This window comes from Artemia franciscana, chromosome 5 (genome assembly GCF_032884065.1).
Source record: "Artemia franciscana chromosome 5, ASM3288406v1, whole genome shotgun sequence".
NCBI classification, from domain to species: domain Eukaryota; kingdom Metazoa; phylum Arthropoda; class Branchiopoda; order Anostraca; family Artemiidae; genus Artemia; species Artemia franciscana.
The window spans coordinates 23,700,388-23,725,917 of NC_088867.1; the positions used below are offsets into that span (position 1 = coordinate 23,700,388).

At 37.1% G+C, this 25,530-nt stretch overlaps 1 protein-coding gene across 1 annotated transcript in view; it reads left to right on the plus strand.

Moving 5' to 3' along the window:
- Window positions 1–956: 956 nt before the first annotated feature.
- LOC136027133 (uncharacterized) overlaps window positions 957–25,530 on the plus strand; it is a gene marked incomplete in the record, with an annotated part of 38,768 nt that continues 14,194 nt past the window's right edge. Inside the window, 3 exon segments of the mRNA XM_065704098.1 lie at window positions 957–1,075; window positions 9,495–9,554; window positions 17,911–18,040. Coding sequence (XP_065560170.1) covers window positions 9,529–9,554; window positions 17,911–18,040 — 156 coding nt within the window.

A 25,530-nucleotide genomic window follows, 5' to 3' on the forward strand; every position in this document is an offset into this window, starting at 1 on the left:
TTAGCTTTATAGAGGAACAATTCAATTTATTCCTAATCCTGCCCTACCTCTTTTAATAGTTAACTGATATCTCATGAAGAGTAAGCAGTTTGTCCATTAAAATGTTATTTTTAGGAATCTACCCTGCCCTTACCCTAAATAATTACTCACCCCTTCTCATTATAGCTGATACGTAATTACAATTACCAAACGTAGTCTAATTTCATTACAAATAAGGCAAATCAACTTGGTTGAATCCAGTACTATCACCATGTGGTATTAATTCTTTTTCAAATGGGAAGCTTAAAATATAGCTATTGATACTTTCAAATCAATTTTTTTCTCGCAATTTTAAACTGATTGCAAATTCGTCCACTTTGGGATAAAGTCGTAGTTTGGTTTCCTTAAATGGTAGAAAACAAGACTTTCCCCTGACCTAATATCTGTATTGTCTCTTAAAAAAAGCTTTAAATTCACATTTGATTGAACTCCATTGGTTTGATACAATCACCCCTGGGAAAAAAACAAAATAAATAAACAAGTATCGATAATGTTTCTTCTGAAAAAAAGTGAAATTCGACAACTTGAAGATTGGAGCGTGAAACCTCTATGGTTTTCTTTCTGGTGAGTCAGTTTATTGAATGCTAGCATTTACTGGGATCTTTATTGTCGCTTTGCTGTGTCTTGGGTCGCTTGGGTCTGGGGTCTTTTACTGGGTCTTTATTGTCGCTTTGCTTTTGCTTCTTTCGGGGCTTGTTGGTACTTTTGGTTTGATTTTGAAGGTGATTGGAGCATCTTCAAAGCTTACTCAGCAAGAAAAGCATTAATCCCACCTACTAAATCCTTCAGTTTAAGTGATTTTACTCCTAGCGAGTGCAACAACGCTTGCGTTAGCTGACCGACCCTGTTCTGCTTGCTTAGTCAATGAATTGACACTAGGATGCATATTCACTGACCTTTTGGCTGAATTTTCAAATTGTCAAAAGAATGTTGTATTGGCAACTTTGCAAAGCCAAGGACAAAGCAAATTCGAAACTTGGAAACGTTGACATCTTATCACCAATTAAAAAACACATAAACATAATAGAGTACTGAGGTAAGGTACTATAATATAGCACTTTATGGTCTTTAATAATGAAAATAACACAATAGAATTGGGTAAAACGTCTTTGATACAATTTGGGGCATTAATATACAATTTAAATTTCAAAATAACACATTGGGCTTGTTGATCAATAATATTCACTGAGTAAGCTTCGCGTTACCTCAGTAGTGTTTGTTTTGTACATTTGCTTCGGTTGTCTGGCCTGTATGAGTTCTTCAAAATAATGCTGTTCATTTTTTGGTTGATCTGCAATCCCAGGATTTGGTGCAGAATGTCTTGGAGTGAATAAGGATATCCTACTACTAGCCCTTGGGCTATAAGAGTTAGCCCCTATGCACTTTGTTCATTTTTAGGCTACATCATGGTGTAATCCTTTCATGTTTTTACATTTTAGTTAATTTAAGATCCATGATCCACAATTTATGACACTCAATCTTCTAGAGAGATTAATATTCCATTGATTGTTTCAACCTGGTTGACATTTTCTGTGCTTCATAGAGGGATTAGAAATTAAAATCAGCTACATCAGAGTTTTAGAAATAGCTATGATAGGCTATTTCTATTTTTAGGAGAAACATAAAAGAAATCCTTTTTACTAAGTATGAATTTTAGTTCTTTTGTTCTTGTTTTTTTGGATGGGGGTGTGTGTGTGTGTGTAAATGTATAATTAAGGGTAAATTTTGGTAAAATTCTAGTTAATTGACCTCTTGCTATTTCAGAAAGGGTTTAGGTTAGGAAAATGAAACTTTTGGGGATGAATATACTGACTGAAGTATTTCTCAGGAAGGTATTTTGAAGCAACTACCTCCCATTCTTCTCCCTCCAGAGGGCCCTGACCTTTAAAAATATGTGTGTTATAAAAGTGAAACCTTGCAAAATAGATCTTCTGCTTAATTGAATTTCAACAAAATTGTTTTCAGTTTCAGAAATTTGCTCAATTCCATTTTATAATGTTTTAAATATATGAAAATACATTTCCTAAATTTTGAAACAAAAAACATTGATATGGCTCAAAATTCTGCTCAAATAACAGGAATTGTATTTTCAGAACTAAAGGCTAAGAAAAAGCAACTAGTAAGTGAAAATTTAGGTAAAATGTTGTTTTGTCAAAATTTCAATAGGTATAGGCCTGTCATGTAGGCAAATTTCAGGGTCCTCTAGAGAGAGAAGGGGTGGAGGTGGGTACTTTAAAATACCTTCCTGGGACATACTTTACCCTGTAGCCCCATCCCTGAAAGTTTCATTTTGCTAACTTAAACCCTTTCTGAGATAGTAAGAAGTCAATTAACTAGAATTTTACCTAAAATTCTACTTCAGCTACTTTGGGCTATCTTGGAAAGGGGTTATGTTAGGAAAATGAAACTTTCAGGGATGGTTCTACAGGCTAAAGTATGTCCTTGGAAGGTATTTTGCACTACATACCTTCACTCCTTCTCCCTCTATACAGTCCTGAAATTTGCCTACATGACAGGTGTTGAAATTTTGACAAAATAACATTTTACCTTAATTTTCAGTTATTGTTTTTTTATTTACAATTCCTGTTAGTTGATTTGAATTTTTAGCCTTATCAATGTTTTTCTTCAAAATTTTGGAAATGTGTTTACATATCTTTAAAACCTTATACATTGGGACTAGGCAAAGTTTTGAAGCTGAAAACAATTTTGTTGTACTTTATTTAAGCAGAAGATCTATTTTTCAAGGCTTTACTTATAAACACATGGATTTTTATAGGTCATCATAGGTCAGGACCCTCTAAAGAGAGAAGGAGTAGAGGTAGGTATTTCATAATATCTTCCTGGGACATACTTTAGCCTGTAGACCCATCCCTGAAAGTTTCATTTTCCTGACTTAACCCCTTTCTAAGATAGCCAAAATAGAATTTTACCTAAGTGAGTACCTCATTTTGGTCTCTTAGGGTATGATTTTAATAGTATTGTTCATTTTGTTTGTTGTAAAGTTTGTGGTGCTGATTAGGTCTTCTTTTTTAATTTGGTTCGATAAATATATCTTTCTCTCAGATGGGAGATAAGCTCCTTACGAAATCTTTTCATTCATTCTAAGTTTAACAAATTTTTTCTGGATGTATTGTATAGAGGTAAGTTCTTTTGTCTAGAATGAGAAATTAGTATTTATTATGGGTTGGTCCAAGTCTATAGAGGGTTTGGGGGAATGTGAGGCCAATAGACCTAGCTGACACTGAAAATTTCATTTGAAATAGCAAACTCATGTGCAATTCCTTTCTACACAGATGGATTTTTTTCACCTGTTGTACAGAGTATTTGAGCTGTTGCCTTAGATTTCTGATAAATAATTTTCTGATAGATATCTGATAAAAATAAGAACCTTCTTCTTTTATTTATTGTTGATAAGTTGCTGTCTTTATGCAGAAACTTAGCAAATTACACATTTTCTGAGGCCAAATATGAGGTGTATTGTGTCATTTAGCGAGGTTTCAACTTTTTGCAGTTGGGTCTTTGCACAAGCGTATTAGATAATGAGCCCATAATCAATTTGGGGTCTTATATATGATTTTCAAATCTGGAGTAATATCTTCTCAGTACAACCCCAAGCTGTTGGTATTAGTCTATTTATTATTCTAATTTTCTTATAGCATTTATTTATTGTAGTTTTTGTATTGTTACCAGTCGAATAATTTATTAAGCCAACTGACCTGCAACAAAACTACATAAGCAAACAGCAATCATAAGATAATAAGCAGCAAGCATAAGCATAAAAGCACTAAACACAACATCTCCTTTCTTTCACAATAATAATTGTGCTATAAAAGCACGCACAAAAAAAAAAAAAGAAACACTACCAATTTAAATGTCCATTATCTTCCTTGGCTTAACCACTCTACCAGTTCTTGTTACATAGGGTCATGAATAATCCTCTCCGTTTCTGCTTTCACTGTTTGCTGCTGGAGGGGGTGTTGGAGTTCTTGGGGTTCTGTATGGGCTGTCTTGGAAGATTTCTCCTGTACTACGATTATCTGGAGTCTTTGGAACAGCCTTTTTTGGAGAAGAGGATTGAGTCACGGGAGGGTGAAATTCTGCTGGAAGGTCCTCATCCCCTGTGAATCCTGAAGATTGTTGAGCACTGTTGCCTTCAGCACTGGACTGTGGTTTCAAATGGGCCCAATTTCTGTGATAAAATCTACCATTTTCGGCTTGTATAAGGTAAGATCTTGGAGATATGCATGACGTCACTACACCTTTCATCCAACATGTAGCTTCCTTTGACAGCTTGACCCAAATGGGTTGGTTGTCTTTCAACTCTATTAGATCTTTAGAAGCCTTGTCATAGTTCTGCTTCTGCCTTTTTTGTCAACTAGTTCTTACTTTGAGGAATTTTGTCTTTGGAACAGTATTTGGCTCCAGTTGCTTTCGAGTACATGGAAGGATGAATCTTAAACTTCTACTCATAAGAAACTGGGCAGGTGATGCCTCACCATCTACTGGAGTATTCCGATATTCTAAAAGACCAAGGTAGGGGTCTGTATTGGACTCTATAGCTTTTAGCATGATCCTACTCACTATATCCATGGCCTTCTCAGCATGGCCATTAGACTGCGGGAAATTCGGACTTGAAGTCAGATGTTGGATGTCCCATTTCTGCAAAAAGGACTGGAATTCATAAGATGTAAACTGTGGTCCATTGTCAGACCGAATTTTTTCTGGAATACCATATCTAGCAAAATGGGCCTTGAGCTTCTTTATTACTTCTGAAGAGGTTGCTGGTTCGACTTGGTCAATCTCTATGAAACGACTATAGTAGTCACTGGTTACTATATAGTCTCTTCCATAGATCTTGCAAAGGTCAATACCCAGGTATTCCCAAGGATACTGTGGGATTGATGTTGATATCAGTGGTTCTTTCTGATTATTTCTGGAAAATTTCCCACAAGCTTTGCAGTTCTGGATCAGATCTTCTATAACTGAATTCATATTTGGCCAGTAAACGGAGCTTCTGGCTCTTTGCTTGCTTTTCTCCATTGCTAGGTGTGATACGTGCAATTGCTGCAGAATGTCCCATCGTAATGCTCTTGGAATGACAACTCTATTTCCTTTTAAAATGATGCCATCAACGCTGGACAACTCATCCCTAACATTCCAGTAAGGTTGCATGCTAGTAGAACACTGGTGTTGGTGGTTCGGCCATCCTTTTTGTATGACTGAGGTAAGTTCTATCATAATAGGGTCTTTCTTATTTTCTTCTAAGATGATCCCCATCTTCTTATCACTGACTGGGATACTTTTCATAACAGAGTGAACATGGAATTCAATCTCCAGGGAACATTCTTCATCAAAGTGGGGTGGATGCAGTCTTGACAGTGTGTCTGCAACTGGTATGTCCTTTCCTCTAACATATTGAACCGTAATATCGTATGGCTGTAGCTGAATCATCATTCTTTGGAGCCTGGGAGGGGCTTGGCTTAGTGGTTTTGACAATATAGCCTCCAGTGGCTTATGATCTGTATGTGCAATGATTCTCCTCCTGTAGACAAATTGATGAAATTTTTTACAGCCATAGAGGATAGCATATAGCTCTTTTTCAATCTGAGAATAGTTTTGTTCTGTTGATGTGAGAGCCCTTGATCCAAAAGCAACAATTTTTCCACCTACACTCAACTCTGCCCCGAGACCATGCTTGGAAGCGTCGGTTTTCATCTCAACAGATTTTGCCTTAGTATCAAAGGTTGCGAGGTTATTACAGATCGAAGTTCTGATTCTATTCATTGATGTTGCATGTTCATTGGTCCACTCAAAGACAGTTTGTTTTCCTAACTCTCTGAGGGGATAGTTTAGAGATGACAAGTTTGGAATGTATTTTGAAAGGAAGTTTGTCATTCCAAGGAATGCGGCCAGTTCATCTTTGTTTGAAGGATGTGGCATCTCAATTATGGCTTGAACTTTTGAAGGATCTGGTTTGATACCATCTGCAGTTATTAGATGTCCAAAATATGGCACGCTTGTTGATCCAAATGTGCATTTTTCTGGATTAAACCTTACTCCAACTTCCCTGGCCTTCTCTAGGACTTTCCTTAAATTCTCATCATGTTCTTCATCTTTTCCTGATACAAGGATATCGTCAACAATGACGCCAACGCCTTTCAAGTTGCCAAAGGTTTCTTCCATCTTTTGCTGGAATTCGTCTTGTGCACATATTAATCCAAATGGCATTCTTTTGTATTTGTACCTGCCAAATGGGGTGTTGAAAGTTGTGACAAGTGAAGACTTCTCAGTTAATGCCAGCATCAAATACCCAGATGTTGCATCAAGCTTAGAGAACTTATTATGGCCATGAATTTTGGCTGCTATTTCTTCAAAAGTTGGCATTGGATAATAGGGCCTTTGTATGGACTTATTAAGCTCTCTTGGATCCAAGCATAAACGTAACGAACCGTCTGACTTTTCCATGGCTACAATTGAATTAAACCACTCGGTTGGAGTCACCACTCTTTCAATGATGTCTAATTTTTCAAGGCGCTCCAGTTCGCTTTTAACCCTCTCATGTAAGGCAAAAGGTATTATCCTGACAGGATTAACTGATGGGATTGCATTCTTTTCTACATGGATCTCTACCTTACCTGGGAGTTTACCTATCCCAGCAAAGACGTCATCAAACTCTTTGGGAATTGGGTTCTTCTGACCACTCTTCTCTGTAGATAAGGAAGAGATAGATATAGCTACCTTCACAAACCCCATTTCTACAGATGCTTTGTATCCTAGTATTGGGTTTGACTGTGTATCAACTACAAAGAAACTATACTTTTTGTTGATAATTCCTTTATGTCTACAATTTAAAGACCATACTCCCACAATTGGAATGCGAGTTCCTCCGTAAGCTACAAGGATGTGACTTGTCTTGTCTAGTTGTGGTTTGGGTTTAAGTCTGTCAAAGACAGATTTTGGGATAACATTTGCTTCAGCTCCTGTGTCGATTTTGAATAGAGTTTCCCATGCTGAATTATTCAGTTTGATAGCCACAGTCAGTTGGCTTGATTTCTCAGCTATGGCTCCAATAAGTAATGTATCAATATAAATTTCTTGTTCTTGATTTCCATCTGTTCCTTCCGTATCAATAGTATCTACTGGTTTGCTACAGCAGACACAAGCAAAATGATTTGTCTTTCCGCACTTGGAGCAAGACCATGTAATACAAATAAATTGACTGGCCTACTTATTCATTACTAATATTGCCATCTAGATTACAACTCTGACACCTTTTTCTATGAACAAAAAGGTCCTGATTGCTGGGTTAACATCAGTAAAAAAATTGACAGTTTTTCTCTTCAAAGATGCTGTCCTCTGTCAACTAGGTTTTTTAGTTGAGGATTACAGAGTAGCTGAGTAGTTTCTATTTCCTCTCAAGAAATGTCTTTTACATCATATTGAATCATGCGTGGTAATCATACTACAGTAGTTGGCTGTAGTAACCTTCTTCATAGACTAGAGTTCTGAAATAAATTTCCCATTTTTCCAGAAGAAGCTTTTTCGCTCTGAATTTATCATCTCTATAATCCGCTCCTTTACTTAGGGCGCTTGTAAGTATGTTTTGCTCCTTTTTACTCAAACTTGTCTTGGGATTTTTTTTCATCCAGGGACTCAAAGACAGTTGAAAAAGTCTCTCCTCTCACATCCCTTGTATAAGACATTGAAATAAAAGAGCTATTAGTTTACTGTTAAAATCTGATGTTGTGTTTTCAAATGGGTTGATTTACTTAAGAAAATTGTTTAGATTGCAGAGTAATTTTGAGTTTTCCTTGAATAGAGACACCAAAATGTCAGTTAAACTTTTGCAGACACCTGATACTTTTCTATTTCCGCCAGTAATCCTATTTGAACCAGTTATTTTTTTTTTAAAATTACAATAAGTTTGCTATATGAGTTGCTTTGCACTGAGGCTCCATAGTTTGTACAAGGAACGCTTTTATTGATGTTGAATGTATATATACAAAATTTAAACATCACATACTTAAAAAAGGCTGTAATTCAGGGTATTTAAGTTCCACCAAAATGGGTATTTAAGTGTTTCTAAGATTGTTGGTTATAAATATGAGACTAATTTTGCATTATAAGAGTCCTAAATTGCAATGATTCAATTGCATATTCCCAAAATATTGCCGCTAATAGTGCTGTATAGAAGTTCAACCTCAAAGCATCTAAGTATGTATTTTACTATAGATAGACATATGACAGTTTGTGAAAATGATAGTTATGTAAGGGACTTTAGTATGTATGATTAAAGGCCCCAGTATGGGACCTTTGACCCATATCCCCTTTAAATCGGACCTCTTTCAACTGTTGATCTCTGAATGATAATGAAAAGAATGGTCCAAATTGATTAGATGTTCTTCACCTAAAGTTTAACTATTGTAGTTTACCTGTCTAAATTAGTAATTAGTATATTGTAAGGAACTTTAGTATGTATGATTAAAGGCCCCAGTATGGGACCTTTGACCCATATCCCCTTTAAATCGGACCTCTTTCAACTGTTGATCTCTGAAGGATAATGAAAAGAATGGTCCAAATTGATTAGATGTTCTTCACCTAAAGTTTAACTATTGTAGTTTGACTGTCTAAATTAGTAATTTATAAATTGTAAGGGACTTTAGTTTGTATGATTATAGGCCCCAGTATAGGACCTTTGACCCATATCTCCTTTGAATCGGACCTCTTTCAACTGTTGATCTCTGAAGGATAATGAAAAGAATGGTCCAAATTGATTAGATGTTCTTCACCTAAAGTTTAACTATTGTAGTTAAACTGTCTAAATTAAAACACTAAAAATATCTGTAAACAATTGCATTTGATTTCTTCCAAAGTTGGTATTCAAGTCTACTATATATAGCAATATATAGATCCAAAATCAGAATACATTAAGTAAATATTTCATAAATAGTGTTAGATTATCAGGAAAGGTGGTACTTAGGGGCTTATGATATTGTTGACTGTGAATCTGAGTTTAATATAGCAGTCTAGAATTTTAATACCTATACGTATTTAATGGGTATTAATCCAGAGTTGTGCTAAATATACTGGATATTAATAACCAGTTTTATGCAGGAAAATTTCCACTACATGTGTCAAACAGTATTTTGTAAACATGTTTTGGTATAAGGAAATTTTTCCTCTGGAAGATAGTTTGAGATGTCATCTTAAATCTTTACTTTTCAAGTACTTTTCATCTTCTATTGGAAAAAGCTATCTAGTAATTGTCCACTCTCAACCTTTGGTATGTTTTTGAACGTGTGACATTTGAATGAAAACTAAAATAATAGACAACTCTGTAAATCGAAAAAATGATAACTCTATATACCTTTTATTAATATTTCAAGAAGGTTGTTTTTGTTTTTGGTGATTCTGTTATGCTTAATTTTTTTCATTTATTAAACCACTTCTTTCAGGTTGTTTAAATTATCTGTTCTACAAGTCTTCATTATGAAGAAGCCCAATCGGGTGAGAAAGTAAGTGTCAACTTTAATACTTTATTATACATCAATAATTAGTTCTTAGTCTTTTCTGCATCACACCAGCATACACAGCCCTCTTGAATGATCTAGGGGTCCAAGGGACATTTACTCCAAAAGGCTTTGCCTCATTTCATTCTGAACAAAAAGAAGGGGCTGGATCACCTGTCTTTGCCCCCTACAGTGGCCTGATCACAGAGCTGTTTAAGAGCAATATCTCTGAGCTGCCCTTGGATCTAGATGCTATGATTGATAATTTTGGGAAAGTAAAACCTTGCCGACTCCTAGTGTTGCAATAAAACTCTAAATTCCCAGTGCTAGGCCTTGGATCTTCTAAAATCAACCAATAAAAGTAAAAAAAAAAAATGAAAGTGCTAAATGAATGCATATAGAACTGGTGTTGGGAAGTAATTTGCAGTTTATTGTATCACTGGAAGTCGACAAAGTTTTGCTTTCCCAAAATATTAACCACAGTATCTAGATCCAATGATTTCTCAGGGGCCTTTTCACTAAATATCAGCACCAGATTGCTCATTGTTGATCTAAGATAGGTTGTAATCAGGATTAGTATTGACACGTATCTCTTATTACCAGCAGTTGATATAGGCACAGTAATGGACATTGTATAATTTTCAGTATATCGGAATGTGCTATTGGCATCCCTTTCAGACAATCGTGAAGTTCAATGTTTGAAGTCTGGTTACAAGTCCATGTGACTAGGTTGACCCTAATCTAACATCAAATGTTTTGGTAATCGATAAAAAAAACAAAATGCAATCATATCTATTCAGTACTTTGCTCCCTGATCCATACCAGTATGCTCATCTTGTAAATGATTTCTTGAGCTAGTCCGCTTTCAGAACAGTAAGACAAAGTTGATAGTGCATATTAGCAGGGGGTTCATTATACAATGAACAACACAATCCGGCCAGCAGAGCCATATATTTGATGGTCTATGAACCTTGACTGACTTTGAGCATCAAGTTTCTCCATATCAAAGCAGCCACGAGTTTGTTCTTTCGCTTTAGTTTCAGTAAACTGTTTAATCAGTCATCCAGGTATTTAATACTGTTAACGAAGTATTTATCTCTCCTGTTCCAACAATTGAAATGAAGTCGTTTTGATTTTCTGGACTTGTGCAATGACTGTACCTTCTTTCTCTCTTAAGTGAAAGGTTTCGTTCTAACTGAGCCACAAAACCCGGTTTTTCTGGAAGTTTGTAGCCTAGCGTACGCAACATTCTTCACAGTTAAATTCTAATCAATATAGATGCCTACCACTGATCTCAGGTTCTTCATAAAAGTGGGGGATACAGCCCTAATCAGCCCCCTTTCCTAAATGATGCCACTGTTTAGTCTGAGACAATGGTAGATTTGCTTGAATTAATAATTTTGTAATGCTTCCAGAAAATTTTGCAGAAATTGAAATAAGACTAATTGACATGATCCAATTCTGACCCTGAAGTCATAAATTTCATTGTCATTACTTGTCATTTGTAGTTACAGCAAACCCAATGCCATATTACAAGAAAATTGTCCCTTCCCTCCCCCAGAGTCACAAAATCATTGGTTCCCTCCTCAACACCCGCTCTTTACGCTAAAGTTTGACTCTTTCTCTCCACTCTACTTTTTAAAACATTAAAAAACTTTAGCGTAAGGAGTGGGGTGTTGAGGAGGGAACAGCCCCTTTCATATACGGAGTAATTTCTGTTCGTTTTAAGTTGTAGTAGTAGTAGTAGTAGTAGACAGGTTTAATAGCAAAAACTTGACAGTTATCGCTGATTTGTGTTTCTTTACAACATATTCAAAATCAAACTACACTTGTGAATATAAATCAAACTATAAATATTAACTCCTATTGTACATTTTGACGAAAACTGGGACGAAAGAATTACCATATCGGTTTGTTCTTGCTTTAACGGTAACTAATTTATCTTGCTTTCTCGTTCTTGATGGAAGAGGTTGATCAGGTAGAATGTCACGGTGCTGAGATTTAGAAAGCAAGAACTTTCCAAAACTCATTATCAGAGTTTCGTACCGGTTTTGGAGTGACGGCAGTCGTAGCACTTCCAGAGCCTTTTCGTAGGGGATGTCACGGCGGCCCAAGATGATCGATACCGCTCGCTTCTGAACCGATTCAAGTTCCTGACAAAGATACACTGTTCTGAGTGCTGAGGGCACCCAAACAGGGCATGCATATTCCAGAATGGGGCGGACATACGCTATGTAAGCATACTTAATACTCTCTGTGTTCGCACTGAACCTACGCATACCGTTTAAAGTCTGTAGACTAGCGTTTGCACTTTTAACCACATTTTCGATATGTGCGGCAAAGCTGAAGTCATTGGAGAAAGTAACTCCAAGGATCTTGATACTGTTTGTTAGAAGGAATTGAACATTTGGCTCCATAACATCACTTTTTAGCGGGTTAAAGCGCACTATCTTTGACTTGTTCACATTAATCTCAAGATTTAGCTCCGCGCACTCTTTTGTGAAAACACTGAAAAAATTTGAACTGAATTAATGTTGCTCCTTACTTTCAGTTAAAAAAACTTGTTTTTTTTTTTAAATTTAATTTCTGAACGTTTTTGAATTAATGCATGTTTTGATTTTGGCTCTCCACACATGAATAATTAAAACGAAATTTGCATATTATTTTTTTCGGCTAAATGGCTTTCTCGTAGTTTTGATCGGACATTTTTAGAAAAAAGGAGCGGGGGAGGAGACCTAGTCACCCTCCAGTTTTTGGCTACTTAAAAAGGCAACTAGAACTTTTAACTTTTTACGAAAGTTTTTATTAGTAAAAATATACGTAACTTACGAATTAACTTACGTAACAAACTTCTAAATTTGTATGTTTTTACTACGTACATGAGGGGGTTCGCCCCCTCGTCAATACCTCGCTCTTCACACTAAAGCTCAAATTTTGTCCCAATTCCTTAAGAATGACCCCTGAATCACAAAGGCCATAGAATAAATAGTTGAAATTACTAAAAATGCTTTAGCGTAAAGAGCGAGGTATTAGGAGGAGGTCAACCTCTCATATGCGTAATAATTTCTTTTTGTTTTAAGTTTTAATGCTGTTCCTTACTTTCAGTTGAAAAAAGTTCTTCATATTTATTTTTTCATTTTTTTAAATGCTAGAAAATTCTGCGCCCCCCTCAATAGAAATTCTCTTCCCCCATGACAAATTCCTCCATGGAAAGCTCCCCCACATAACCCCCTCCCCTCAGCTCCTCCCCCAATCAAAAAATTCACCTGAAAACGTCTTTACACTTCCCAATAACCATTACTATATGTAAACACTGGTCAAAGTTTGTAACTTGTAGCCCCTCCCACGGGGACTGGGGGGGAGTAAGTCGTCCGCAAAGACATAGTTATTAGGCTTTTTGACTATGCTGCATAAAATGGCTATCTCAGAATTTTGACCCGGTGACTTTGGGAAAAAATGACCTTGGGAGGGGGCCTAGGTGCCCTCCAATTTTTTTGGTCGCTTAAAAACTGGACCAGAACTTTTAATTTCTGTCAGATTCAGCCCTCTTGCGACATTATAGGACCACTGGGTCGATACGATCACCCCTAGGAAGAAAAAACAAAACGAAAAACAAACAATAAACAGGCATCCATGATCTGTCTTGTGGCAAAAAAACAAAAAAATCCATATTTTTGTAGATAGGAGCTTGGAACTTCTATTGTGGGGTTGTCTGATATGCTGAATCTGATGGTGTGGTTTTCGTTAAGATTCTGTCAGTTTTAAAGGGTATTTCCCCCAGAGGCGCCATTTGGAGGGGGTGGGTCAGGGGTGGGCAAATGCCCACCCCAGATTTTCCAGGGGGCCCAAGCTCCCACCACAAAGGGCCCTTTGCCGGCCATAATAATCCATTATGTCCAACATAATCCATTCTGTCCAATATTTGCACGCGTATTAACCAAAGAGCGTAATTACCTGACGACCCTTGGGGTAATTACGCTATTTGCTATTAATCATTGTAAACTTTGAAAGTAGGTTAGATACATAATAAAATTCTCAAGTTCTGTCAAATGCCCATTTCCTAGATGATTATATTAATATTATAAGTTCTGAATATTTGCAGTAATTCCTCTATTTTGACAGATTAAAATAGATCAGTTCCTGTCAAATGTTTCGATGTTTATTTCCTTGTTTTAGTGAATATAACCCACCGTTTTAGATTACTCGAGTCAGTTCTTATTCTGTTTCTGTCCTCGTCTTATATACATTTACTGTATCATATGTGTAAATAAACATTTTTATGCTCGACACATAAACCTTGTGAAAATTAGAGACACTTTACATCCTCTACCGGTCGAACCCCAGATTGTAGGCCAACGCTACCATAAGACTCTAAAGACGAGAGCACAGAGAAAAGTAGAAGACTTTACATCATTAAGCCTATTAACTTTTTAGTTCGGTAAATATAAAGGTATTAATAGCCATTAGCATTAGAACTCAAAAGATCACCAAGCATCTGAAACAATTTGTTACAACTTCGACGCTAGGAAAGAACTTCATCCAATCTGGAAATCGGACTACTGCTTTGGCGGATGAAATGAAGCGAGAGTACTCCAAGACTTTCGACCGTTTACTAGCCGAATTTGACAGAAGGTTCACAGATAACTTGCCAGTGCTGAGCACACTCGAAGCCTTGGATCCAAGCTCGACCAAGTTTATGGACACAGAGTTGCTCAAGCGTTTTTATTCTCTTTACGGTGAGCTTGATATCGATGACATTCTTCTCGAATCTCAAGCTGGTTTCTTGCTCGATGAGGAGAAAAAGCCGGAAAACTTCCTAGACATTGTCGACCATCTTCAGGCATTACCAGTGGCTTACTCAGAAGTAATTAAAGTACTTTGTATTGCCCCCACACTTCCTGTGACAACAGCGAGCAATGAGCGCTTGTTTTCTAGCCTAGAAATAGTGGAAAACTACCTGCAGTATACAACAGGAGACGATCGTTTCAGTCACCTCCTTTTGATGCTTGCAGAGAGGGATGTAGTAAAAAATTGGACTACAACCAGCTTGTTCACGATTTTGCAAAGATAAAACCTCGGCAGTTCCCCTTGTTACCTTGAGTGTTGTAATATTTTTTTCTCTTGTTACGTTTTTCCTTTTTGTAAATATATTTGATCTGAAAGATTTCTGCTGAAAGAAAAACGAGATTTTGGTTACAATCCTCAGCATGTTAACGAAGATTACTTTCACTGACGTATTGTTTATTTAAATAAGAAAGTTTCTCGCTGAGGAAGGCCAGCCTGCAGTCTGGTTGAATTTTTCACTTTCAGTTTAATCACTTAACCTCGTTGATTATGATCTTCGTTGTTAGAATTAATCTTAGATTTCAGTGTGGCTGAGTTCCACATTCGGTTACAGTACATTTCCAAGCAACACACGGGTGCTGAAAATGCATTTTTACTTAGAATATTCGATCGATATGCTGCCAAAACTCGCATTTTTTTCTTACACGACACGAAGTGAGTCAGGAGGGGGAGGGGGCCAAGATGGAGTTCATCCCCACCAAAAGATTTGGCCCAAATGGCGCTTTTGGTTTCCCCTTATTTTCTAAAATAAGGCAAATTTTCTCAGGCTTTTAACTTTTGATGGGTAAGTTTAAACTTGATGAAACTCATATAGCTAAAATCAGAATTAAAATATAATTCTTTTCATGTAATTATTGGTATAAAATTCCGTTTTTATGGCACTTGGTATCAAACAAGTGACATATAGCAATCGCAAATTCTGTCGGTCTGTCGGTCCCGGTTTTGCTACTTTAGGCACTTCCAGGTAAGCTACGACGATGAAATTTGGCAGGCTTATCAGGGACCAGACTAGATTAAATTAGAAATAGTCCTTTTCCCGATTTGACCATCTGGGGGGGGGGGGAGTGGGGGGCCGGTCAATCGGAAAAAATAGGAAAAATGAATTTTTAACTTACGAACGGTTGATCAGATCTTAACGAAATTTGATGTTTGGAAGGATATCGTGTCTCAGAGCTATTATTTTAAATCCCGACCGGATCTGGTGACATTGTGGGGGGGACTTGGGAGGGAAACCTAAAATCTCGGAAAACACTTAGAGTGAAGGGATCGGGATGAAACTTGGTGGGAAAAATAAGCAAAAGTCCTAGATACATGATTGACATAACCGGAACGGATCCGCTCTCTTTGGTGTATTTTTTTTGGGGGCGGGGGTAATTCTGAAAAATTTAAAAAAATGAAGTATTTTTAATTTACGAACGGGTGATCTGATCTCAATGAAATTTGACATTTAGAAGGATATCGTGTCTCAAAGCTCGTATTTTGAATCCCGACCGGATCTTGTGACATTGGGGGGGGGGACCTAAAATCATGGAAAACGCTTAGATTGGAGGGATCGGGATGAAACTTGGTGGGGAAAATAAGCAGAAGTCTTAGATACGTGATTGACATAATTGGAATGGATCCGCTCTATTAGGGGGGGGGGGGTTAATTCTGAAAAATTAGAAAAAATGACGTATTTTTAACTTACGAAGGAGTGATCGGATCTTCATGAAACTTCATATTTAGAAGGATTTCGTAACTCAGATCTCTTATTTTAAATCTCAACTGGATCCAGCGTCATTGGGGGGCAGTTGGGGGAGGACCGGAAATCCTAGAAAATACTTAAAGAGGAGAGATCAGGATGAAACTGGATGGGAAGAATAAAACCTGTCTAAGGTACGTGACTGACATAATCAGACCGGATCTGCTCTCTTTGGTGGAGTTGGGGAGGGGGTAATTCGAAAAATGAGGCATTTGTAACTTACGAACGGGTCACCAGATCTTAATGAAATTTGATATTTAGAAGGATCTTGTGCTTTAAAGCTCTAATTTTAAATTCCGACCAGATCCTGTGACATTTGGGGGAGTTGGAGGGGGAAACCGGAATTCTTGGAAAACGTGGAAATTGGGGTATTGTTATCTTACGAATAGGTGATCGGATCTTAATGAAACTTCATATATATAGAAGGATATTATGTCTCAGATGCTCCATTTTCGACTCGAATTGGACCCGGGGACATAGGTGTTTGGAGGATAGAAACATAAATCTGGGGAAACGCTTAGAGTGGAGAGATCGGGATGAAACTTGATGGGAAGAATAAGCACAAGTTCTAGATACGTGATTGACATAATTGGAACGGATCCGTTCTTTTTGGAGGAGCTGGGGGATGTTAATTTGGAAAAATTAAAAAAATTGAGGTATTTTTAACTTAAGAACGGGTGACCAGATCTTAATGAAATTTGATATTTGGAAGGAATTCATGACTCAGAGCTCTTATTTCAAATCCCGACCAGATCTGTTGACATTGGGGGAGTTCGAGGGGGAAATCTTGGAAAACGCTTGGAGTGGAGGAATCGGGATGAAGCTTGGTGGATAGATTAAGCGAATGCCCTATATATGTGATTGACGTAACCGTACTGGATTCGCTCTCTTTGGGGGAGTTGAGGGGAGGGGTTCAGTGATTTGGCGAGTTTGGTGCTTCTGGACGTGCTAGGACAATGAAAATTGGTAGGCGTGTCAGGGAGCTGCACAAATTGGCTTGATAAAGTCGTTTTCCCAAATTCGACCATCTGGGGGGCTAAAGGGAGAGGAAAAATTATAAAAAATGAGGTATTTATAACTTACGAGTGGGTGATCGGATCTTAATGAATTTTGATATTTAGAAGGACGTCATGACTCAGTGCTCTTATTTTAAATCCTGACCGGCATTCAGCCTCTGATTTTCCTTTTAAATCAATCTATTGATTCTTAGAATTATCTAGAGCTCATACCATATGAGCTTTTGGCTCTTAGCTCTTCTTGCCTCGTCACAAGTGCCATATGAGCTCTTAGCTCTTGTTTAGAGTTTCGTTTACTACTGAGTCGGACGCTCCTTACTACAGTTCGTTACCACGAACTGTTTTACAGGTAGCAAGCCTATCTCCCAACCTTGGGGGAGCGGGAATCGAATCCGGGCGCATATTACCCATTCTTTTAGTATTAACGAGCTGAGTGTTAATCCATTGTTCTACCATATTTTGCCATGGTTTACTCATTTTTTTTTTATTCTCAACTGTCAAACAGATGAAAATTCATCGGAATTTGTTTTATGGTTTTCTTTCGGTCTTCAGCCCACAAAGTGGGCCTTTTTGACTAGTATAGTAGCACAAGTCTTTCTTTACTCACAGTAGACAAGAACTCCAAACAAATTGTTTAAAAAATATCGCTTTCAGGAGTAGTAGCAATGTAGGAAAGAACGAATGTTTGCTCATAATAAGCAAAATTGGATTTTTTTTGTCATGCCCATGCTTTATAACAATCTTGTGATATATATTTTAGGGAAAGTGAATACAAAGTCAGAGGAGCTTCAGTTTCAAACATTGAAGTATTGAGAGAATTAAGAGCAATGAAAAAGATAATAAGAGAAAGACATCTTAGGCTTGGATACTATGGAGATATGATATTCGCTGTGAGTTTTTCATTTTCCTTTTCAGTGGAAAAAAAACTAAATATAGTAATCTTATTAAAACAGCTCTATATGTTTTTCGGGAAAATTGGTATCTCGGGATTTTCTGGCCTAAAAATGATCCACATAGGTCAAGAGTTTGAGAAAGTTCGTTCAGAAACTTAATTTTGAAAAAAAGGACCCGTGTGAGTGACGTCATATTTATCAAGACATTTCAAGAGAATAAATTACATGCCCCCCCTTCAAGAGTGATCGTGTCTTTTAGTATCTACTAGCTGTTGGGGTGGCGCTTCGCGCCCCCCCGCGCGCGTAAGTCGTTACGCGCCATATTAGTTATGCGCCATTGTAGTTGTGTCCCTGTGTCCCACCTGTGAATATAGATAGATTTATATATGTGTTTCAAACTACGTAAAAATTGCGAATAAACAACATTCTTGGCTTTCCCATTGTCTGTGCATATACAAAGCCGTATGTACTAATAATGACGTCATATGCAAACGCTCTTTTTACAAACAAACAAACATGCATCCACACAACTCGTTTTTATATAGATAGATAGATAGATAGATACAATAAAATTAACTGCGTAAAACTTGCGAATATACAACATTCTTCGCTGTCCAATTGTCGCTGCATATAAATACATTGTCAGGTTTACCGACCCTCGAACATGCAACGTACAATTGTCCATGGGAAGAACAATTAGTATTAAGATCTATACCACATTTTTCTAATGATTGACCTTGAGCTTTGTTAATGGTGATTGCAAATACTAATCGAATTGGGAATTGCAATCTTTTAAATTGAAAAAGCAGATCCGTTGGAATCATGGGAATGCGAGGAATAAGAACAGCCTCACCCTCATAAGGCCCTGTCAAGATTGTGGCCTCTATTAGGTTTTCCATTGTTTTTTTTTACGGCAAGTCGCGTGCCATTGCAAAGCTTTGGTGGGTTGATATTTCTTAAAAAGTATTATTGGTACGCCTATTTTTAGTTGTAGCACGTGTGGTGGAAACCCTGAAGGATCTATGGAATTTAAAAATTCAGATGGATAATTAACCGCTTCATTTGGTTCCAAAACTGTGTCGACTGACTTGTAAAGGACTGCCTGGTCTCGAATCTTGGTCAAAACAATATTGTTGATTTCGTGGACGTCTATATTTTTGGGTGCGAGAATCGCTCTTTCACTTAGCCATTTATTATTTTTATAATTTTTTAGAATATTCGGAAATACTTTTTCAATCAATTCATTTTTGGACGTCACTAAATTACGGAAATCAGCAGGTAGTTGTATACGTCCTGAAATTGAGTCTACTGTTTGACCAGAGTCATCGTTTTGCAATCGGACACGCATATTTGTAGTTAATTTTAATATTTTTACGTGTGCCCATAAATTAGAATTTTTTAGGCAAGCATTCATTTCGTCTGCAGGAGTTAAACTACGTAAAAATTGCGAATATACAACATTCTTGGCTTTCCCATTGTCTCTGCATATACAAAGCCGTATGTACTAATAATGACATCATATGCAAACGCTCTTTTTGCAAACAAACAAACATGCATACACACAACTCGTTTTTATATAGATAGATAGATAGATAGATTCAATACAAATTAACTGCGTAAAACTTGCGAATATACAACATTCTTCGCTGTCCAATTGTCGCTGCATATAAATACATTGTCAGGTTTACCGACCCTCGAACATGCAACGTACAATTGTCCATGGGAAAAACAATCAGTATTAAGATCTATACCACATTTTTCTAATGATTGACCTTGAGCTTTGTTAATGGTGATTGCAAATGCTAATCGAATTGGGAATTGCAATCTTTTAAATTGAAAAGGCAGATCCGTTGGAATCATGGGAATGCGAGGAATAAGAACAGCCTCACCCTCAAAAGGCCCTGTCAAGATTGTGGCCTCTATTAGGTTTTCCATTGTTTTTTTTACGGCAAGTCGAGTGCCATTGCAAAGCTTTGGTGGGTTTATATTTCTTAAAAGTATTATTGGTACGCCTATTTTTAGTTGTAGCACGTGTGGTGGAAACCCTGAAAGATCTATGGAATTTAAAAATTCAGATGGATAATTAACCGCTTCATTTGGTTCCAAAACTGTGTCGACTGACTTGTAAAGGACTGCCTGGTCTCGAATCTTGGTCAAAACAATATTGTTGATTTCGTGGACGTCTATATTTTTGGGTGCGAGAATCGCTCTTTCACTTAGCCATTTATTATTTTTATAATTTTTTAGAATAGTCGGAAATACTTTTTCAATCAATTCATTTTTGGACGTCACTAAATTACAGAAATCAGCAGGTAGTTGTATACGTCCTGAAATTGAGTCTACTGGGAGCTTTCCGTTTCCAATTGTCAGCAATTGATCTGAAAATGTTTGACCAGAGTCATCGTTTTGCAATCGGACACGCATATTTGTAGTTAATTTTAATATTTTTACGTGTGCCCATAAATTAGAATTTTTCAGGCAAGCATTCATTCGTCTTCAATGGCTCTGGTGGTGCAGCCAATAGAGGAAGTTTAACTTTTCCTGAGGCGCAACACATTCCCATTGTTTCACCATTGAATTTCAAGGCCTTGCAATAGGGACAAATTTTAGACATTGTCCCGATTTGAACACATCTACTCAAGCTATAATCATCGACTGGGTTGTACCTGAATGCCAGGTGATAACTTTCAGGTTGCTCTGATTCCTCGGCACGCTTTCTTTTCTTACTTTCTCTATCAGCAGCAAGCCTGATTTCTTGCTGTTCTTGTGATTCCTCGGCACGCTTTCTTTTCTTACTTTCTCTATCAGCAGCAAGCCTGATTTCTTGCTGTTCTTGTAATTCCTCGGCACGCCTTCTTTTTTCACTTTCTCTTATAGCAGCAAGTCCGCTTCCGCGTTGCTCTGGTAGTTCCTCGGCACGCTTTCTGTTCTTTTTTTCTCTATCAGCCTAAAGCCTGTTTCCTTGCTGTTCTTTTGATTCCTCGGCACGCTTTCTGTTCTTTCTTTCTCTATCAGCCTCAAGCCTGTTTCCTTGCTGTTCTTTTGATTCCTCGGCACGCTTTCTGTTCTTTCTTTCTCTATCAGCCTCAAGCCTGTTTCCTTGCTGTTCTTTTGATTCCTCGGCACGCTTTCTTTTCTGACTTTCTCTATCAGCAGCAAGTTTTTTGGCATAGACTCTTTGAGCATCTTCATCGGCTTTTGCCATGGTAAGTTCATCGGTCATTGTAAACTTAAACATTAATAGATTTCTACGTGAACATATGTCTTAAATATCTTGAATGACGTCACCGTCAAAGCATAAATGACGACAACTAATTTCATGACGTCAGTCAACACAGAAACATGACGTCACCTTATCCACAGACAGACACACAGACAGACAATATATATATATATATATATATATATATATATATGTTTTTAACTACGTAAAACTTGCGAATATACAGCATTCTTCGCTGTCCTATTGTCTGTACATATAAATAGATTGTCAGGTTTCCCGACTCTTGAACATGCAACATATAATTGTCCATGAGAAAAACAATCCGTATTCAGATCTATACCTCATTATGCTAATGATTGCCCTTGAGGTTTGTTGATGGTGATTGCTATTCAAACATTCCCTGTGTCCCCATCGTCATTTATATATCCCCCTGTGCCCCCCGGCGTCCCCGTTGTAGTTGTGTCCCAGTCGTCATTTATAGTCGACAAACATGACGTCAGTCGACACACAAACATGACGTCAGTCGACACACACGTCCCAGTCGTCATTTGTCTCCCGGTGTCCCAGTCTGTAATTTCTCTTTGAATGTCCCGGTCGTCATTTATATTCCCTGTGTCCTGGTCTGTATATACATTCGTTTTTGAATTGGTATATGATGAAATAATTTTTTTTGTTTTTTTCCTTTTTTGTTTTTAGCTTTTTTTTTGGTTTTTACCTATTTTTTAGCTTTTTATTTTTTTTTTCTTTTTTCTTTTTAGTTTTTTGTAGTTTTTACCTTTTTTAGTTTTTTTTTATTTTTATTTTTTTAGTTTTCTTTTTCTCCTTTATTTTTCAGTTTTTTCCTTTTTTTAGTTTATTTTCTTTTTCAGTTTTTAGTTTTTTCGTTAGTTTTTAGTTGTTTTTTTTCTTTTTAGTCTTTTGCTGTTTTTACCCTTTTTTAGTTTTTTCATTTTTTTTCTTTTTTAGTTTTTAGTTTTTTACCTTTTTTAGTTTTTTTTTAGTTTTTTAGGTTTTTTAGTAGTTTTTACCTGTTTTTAGTTTTTTCTTCTTTTTTAGTTTTTTCTTCTTCTTTTGTATTAATGCTAAAGCCAAGGTTCGAACCTGGAACCTCTCGGACCTAGAACCTGGAACATAACGCTTTACCAACTCAGCTACTTCGACTTGAATACATTTACCTTTTTTAGTTTATTTTTATTTTTTTTTAGTTTTATTTTTCTCCTTTATTTGTCAGTTTTTTTCCTTTTTTTAGTTTTTTTTTTTTCTTTTTCAGTTTTTAGTTTTTTTAGTTTTTTTATTAGTTTTTAGTTTTTTTTTCTTTTTAGTTTTTACCTTTTTTTAGTTTTTTTATTTTTTTTTGTAGTTTTTTAGTTGTTAGTTTTTTACCCTTTTTTTTTAGTTTTTTAGTTTTTTAGCTTTTTTATTTTTTTTTTAGTATTTTCTTTTTATTTTTTTTTTGTAGTTTTTATCTTTTTTAGTTTTTTTTCTTCTTTTGTATTAATGCTAAAGCCAAGGTTCGAACCTGGAACCTCTCGGACCTAGAACCTGGAACATAACGCTTTACCAACTGAGCTACTGTATTTGTATTTGTATCGGATTAACGACACTTCTTGACTACTAAGATCCCTGCGTCGGCCCTGTAGTGCATTCCTGCAGCATGGTTCGATCTCTGGGTCCCGTATTACCACGCTAAGGTCAAACCCACTGCGCCAAAACAGGTAGTTATATAACTGAGCTACTTCGGCTTGAATACATTCGTTTTTGAATTGGTATGTGATGAAATAATTCAGACGTCATATGCGGACAGTGACGTCACTCGACACACAGACACACAGACAACTTATTTTTATATATATAGATGACGCAGGCTACACTATGAACAAAAGTAAAACAAAGAATTATGTTGTTAAAAGGTGCATGGCAGACAAAATTATAACGAGTCAGAAACGAAAGTGAAGAACGAAGAAATATAAGGATATTAAGTTGAAACATTTTGGAGGAGTTTCGATTAGACAAAAAGACTACGCATGCAAGTATTAAAAGGGCGTATAAGTAATATCATAGACAGTGGGCAATAGGCATGCAGCAACGAGGGTCGGAACGAATAAAAAATGAAAGTGAAGAACAAAAAAATTGTGGCTAGAAGATATGTGGCAGCAAGAACAAAGAATTATATGATTAGAAGATAAGTGGCAGTGAGAATTACAAGCAACAGCGAAAATCAGAACGTGTCAAAAATTAAAGCAAAGAACAAAAAATTGTACTATTACAAGACAAGCCACAGAATATGTCAAAAATATAAGTGAAGAACAAATAATTGTTCTATTACAAGACAAGCCACAGGAGGAATTAGAAGGAGCCGAAAACTACAGTGAAGAGGAAAGAAATATTACGTTAGAAGAACAACGCCATCGCAACCTTTAACGCTAACAAACTGTTGGATATAAACCAGTATGACCCTACAGAGTTGCCGTAAACTACGTAAGTGCTAATTTTAAGTCATTGAATCCCGTCAACGTTGTGTACATTCACTGTGGTGCCTTCCATTTTCCTGAGAAGGAGTACTGAACAAAGGTGACTCATTTGGAGGTTGCTGCCTGCTCGGTTGAATGGCATTGTTACCTCCACAGTTTCCAAATGAATTTTTTTTAAGACACCACCTGCTTTCTAAAGAGTTTCACAAACAAATCTGAAGCTAGAACTCATGCTTCACTTTAGCTTCATTCAACGTAAGCATTGACCAAACCATCGATTGTGATTTAGCAGAACATCCACCACAAACCCCTGAAGGTGATTTTGAACCACCTTTACGTGGCCAAAATTAGACCCTGATGAAGCTGTTGAAGAACGCCTTGCATATCCTTTAATGTATGGGATCTCTCCTGACCCAAGGAACCCCTTGGAAGAAATATTGTGAGACATACACAACTATGCCAAAAGTTACATGAAAACGCGATAATTGCAGGATGATGTAATTCAACTTGTTGCTTCACTGGGACTATAGTCTCGGTTAGAAGAAACGTGACAATGAGAACCTATATGTAACATCTTGCCGTGTAGCTCCAACGGGGACCGGTGGTTTCGCCGTCGGTCTCCTAGAACTGCATCTATATATATAAAAATAAGTTGTCTGTCTGTGTGTCTGTCTGTCAGGTGACGTCATGTTTTTGTGTCGACTGACGTCATGAAGTTAGTTGTCGTCATTTTTGCTATGACGGTGACGTCATTAACGGTATTTAAGACATTTGTTCACGGAAAAATGTTTAATTGTAAGATGACTGAAGAACCTACAATTGCAACAGCCGAGGAAGCTGCTCAAAGAGTTTATGCCAAAAAACTTGCTGCTGATAGAGAAAGTAAGAAAAGAAAGCGTTCCGAGGAATCACAAGAACAGCAAGAAAACAGGCTTTCAGCTGATAGAGAAAGTAAGAAAAGAAAGCGTGCCGGGGAATCACAAGAACAGCAAGAAAACCGGCTTGCGGCTAAAGAACGCAAAACCGCGCAGTTAGATGAAAATCCACCTGGACAGCGAGAGTCAAAACATATCAAAACTGAAAATGATAGCGATGATGATTGGGTTTGGGATTTTGACTTGGATAAGGTCATCAATGCCTACCAGATTTAAGTTAAAAAAACAAAGGTTCGTCGATATGTACTTCATAGTGACGCTGAAAAATAAAGAAGAAAAAGAAAACTGAAAAAAGAAAAAAGGTAAAAAACTAAAACAAAAACTAAAAAGAAAAAAACACTCAAAGAGAAATTACAGACCGGGACACAAATGACGACCGAGACAGAGGGAATATAAGTGACGACCGGGAGCCTCAAAGAGAAATTACAGACTGGGACACCCGGACACAAATCACGACCGGGGAACACAGGGAATATAAATGACGACCGGGACACAGGGACACAACTACAACGGGGACGCCGGGGGCACAGGTGGGATATATAAATGACGACCGGGACACAGGTATTGTTCGAATAGAAATTACAGACCAGGGACACCGGGACACAAATGACGACCGGGACACAGGGAATATAAATGACGACCGGGACACTCAAAGAGAAATTACAAACTGGGACACCGGGACACAAATGACGACCGGGACACAAGGAATATAAATGACGACCGGGACACAGGGACACATCATTAGAATAATGAGGTATAGATCTGAATACGGATTGTTTTTTCCCATAGACAATTATATGTTGCATGTTCAAGAGTCAGTAAACCTGACAATCTATTTATATGCACAGGACAATGGGA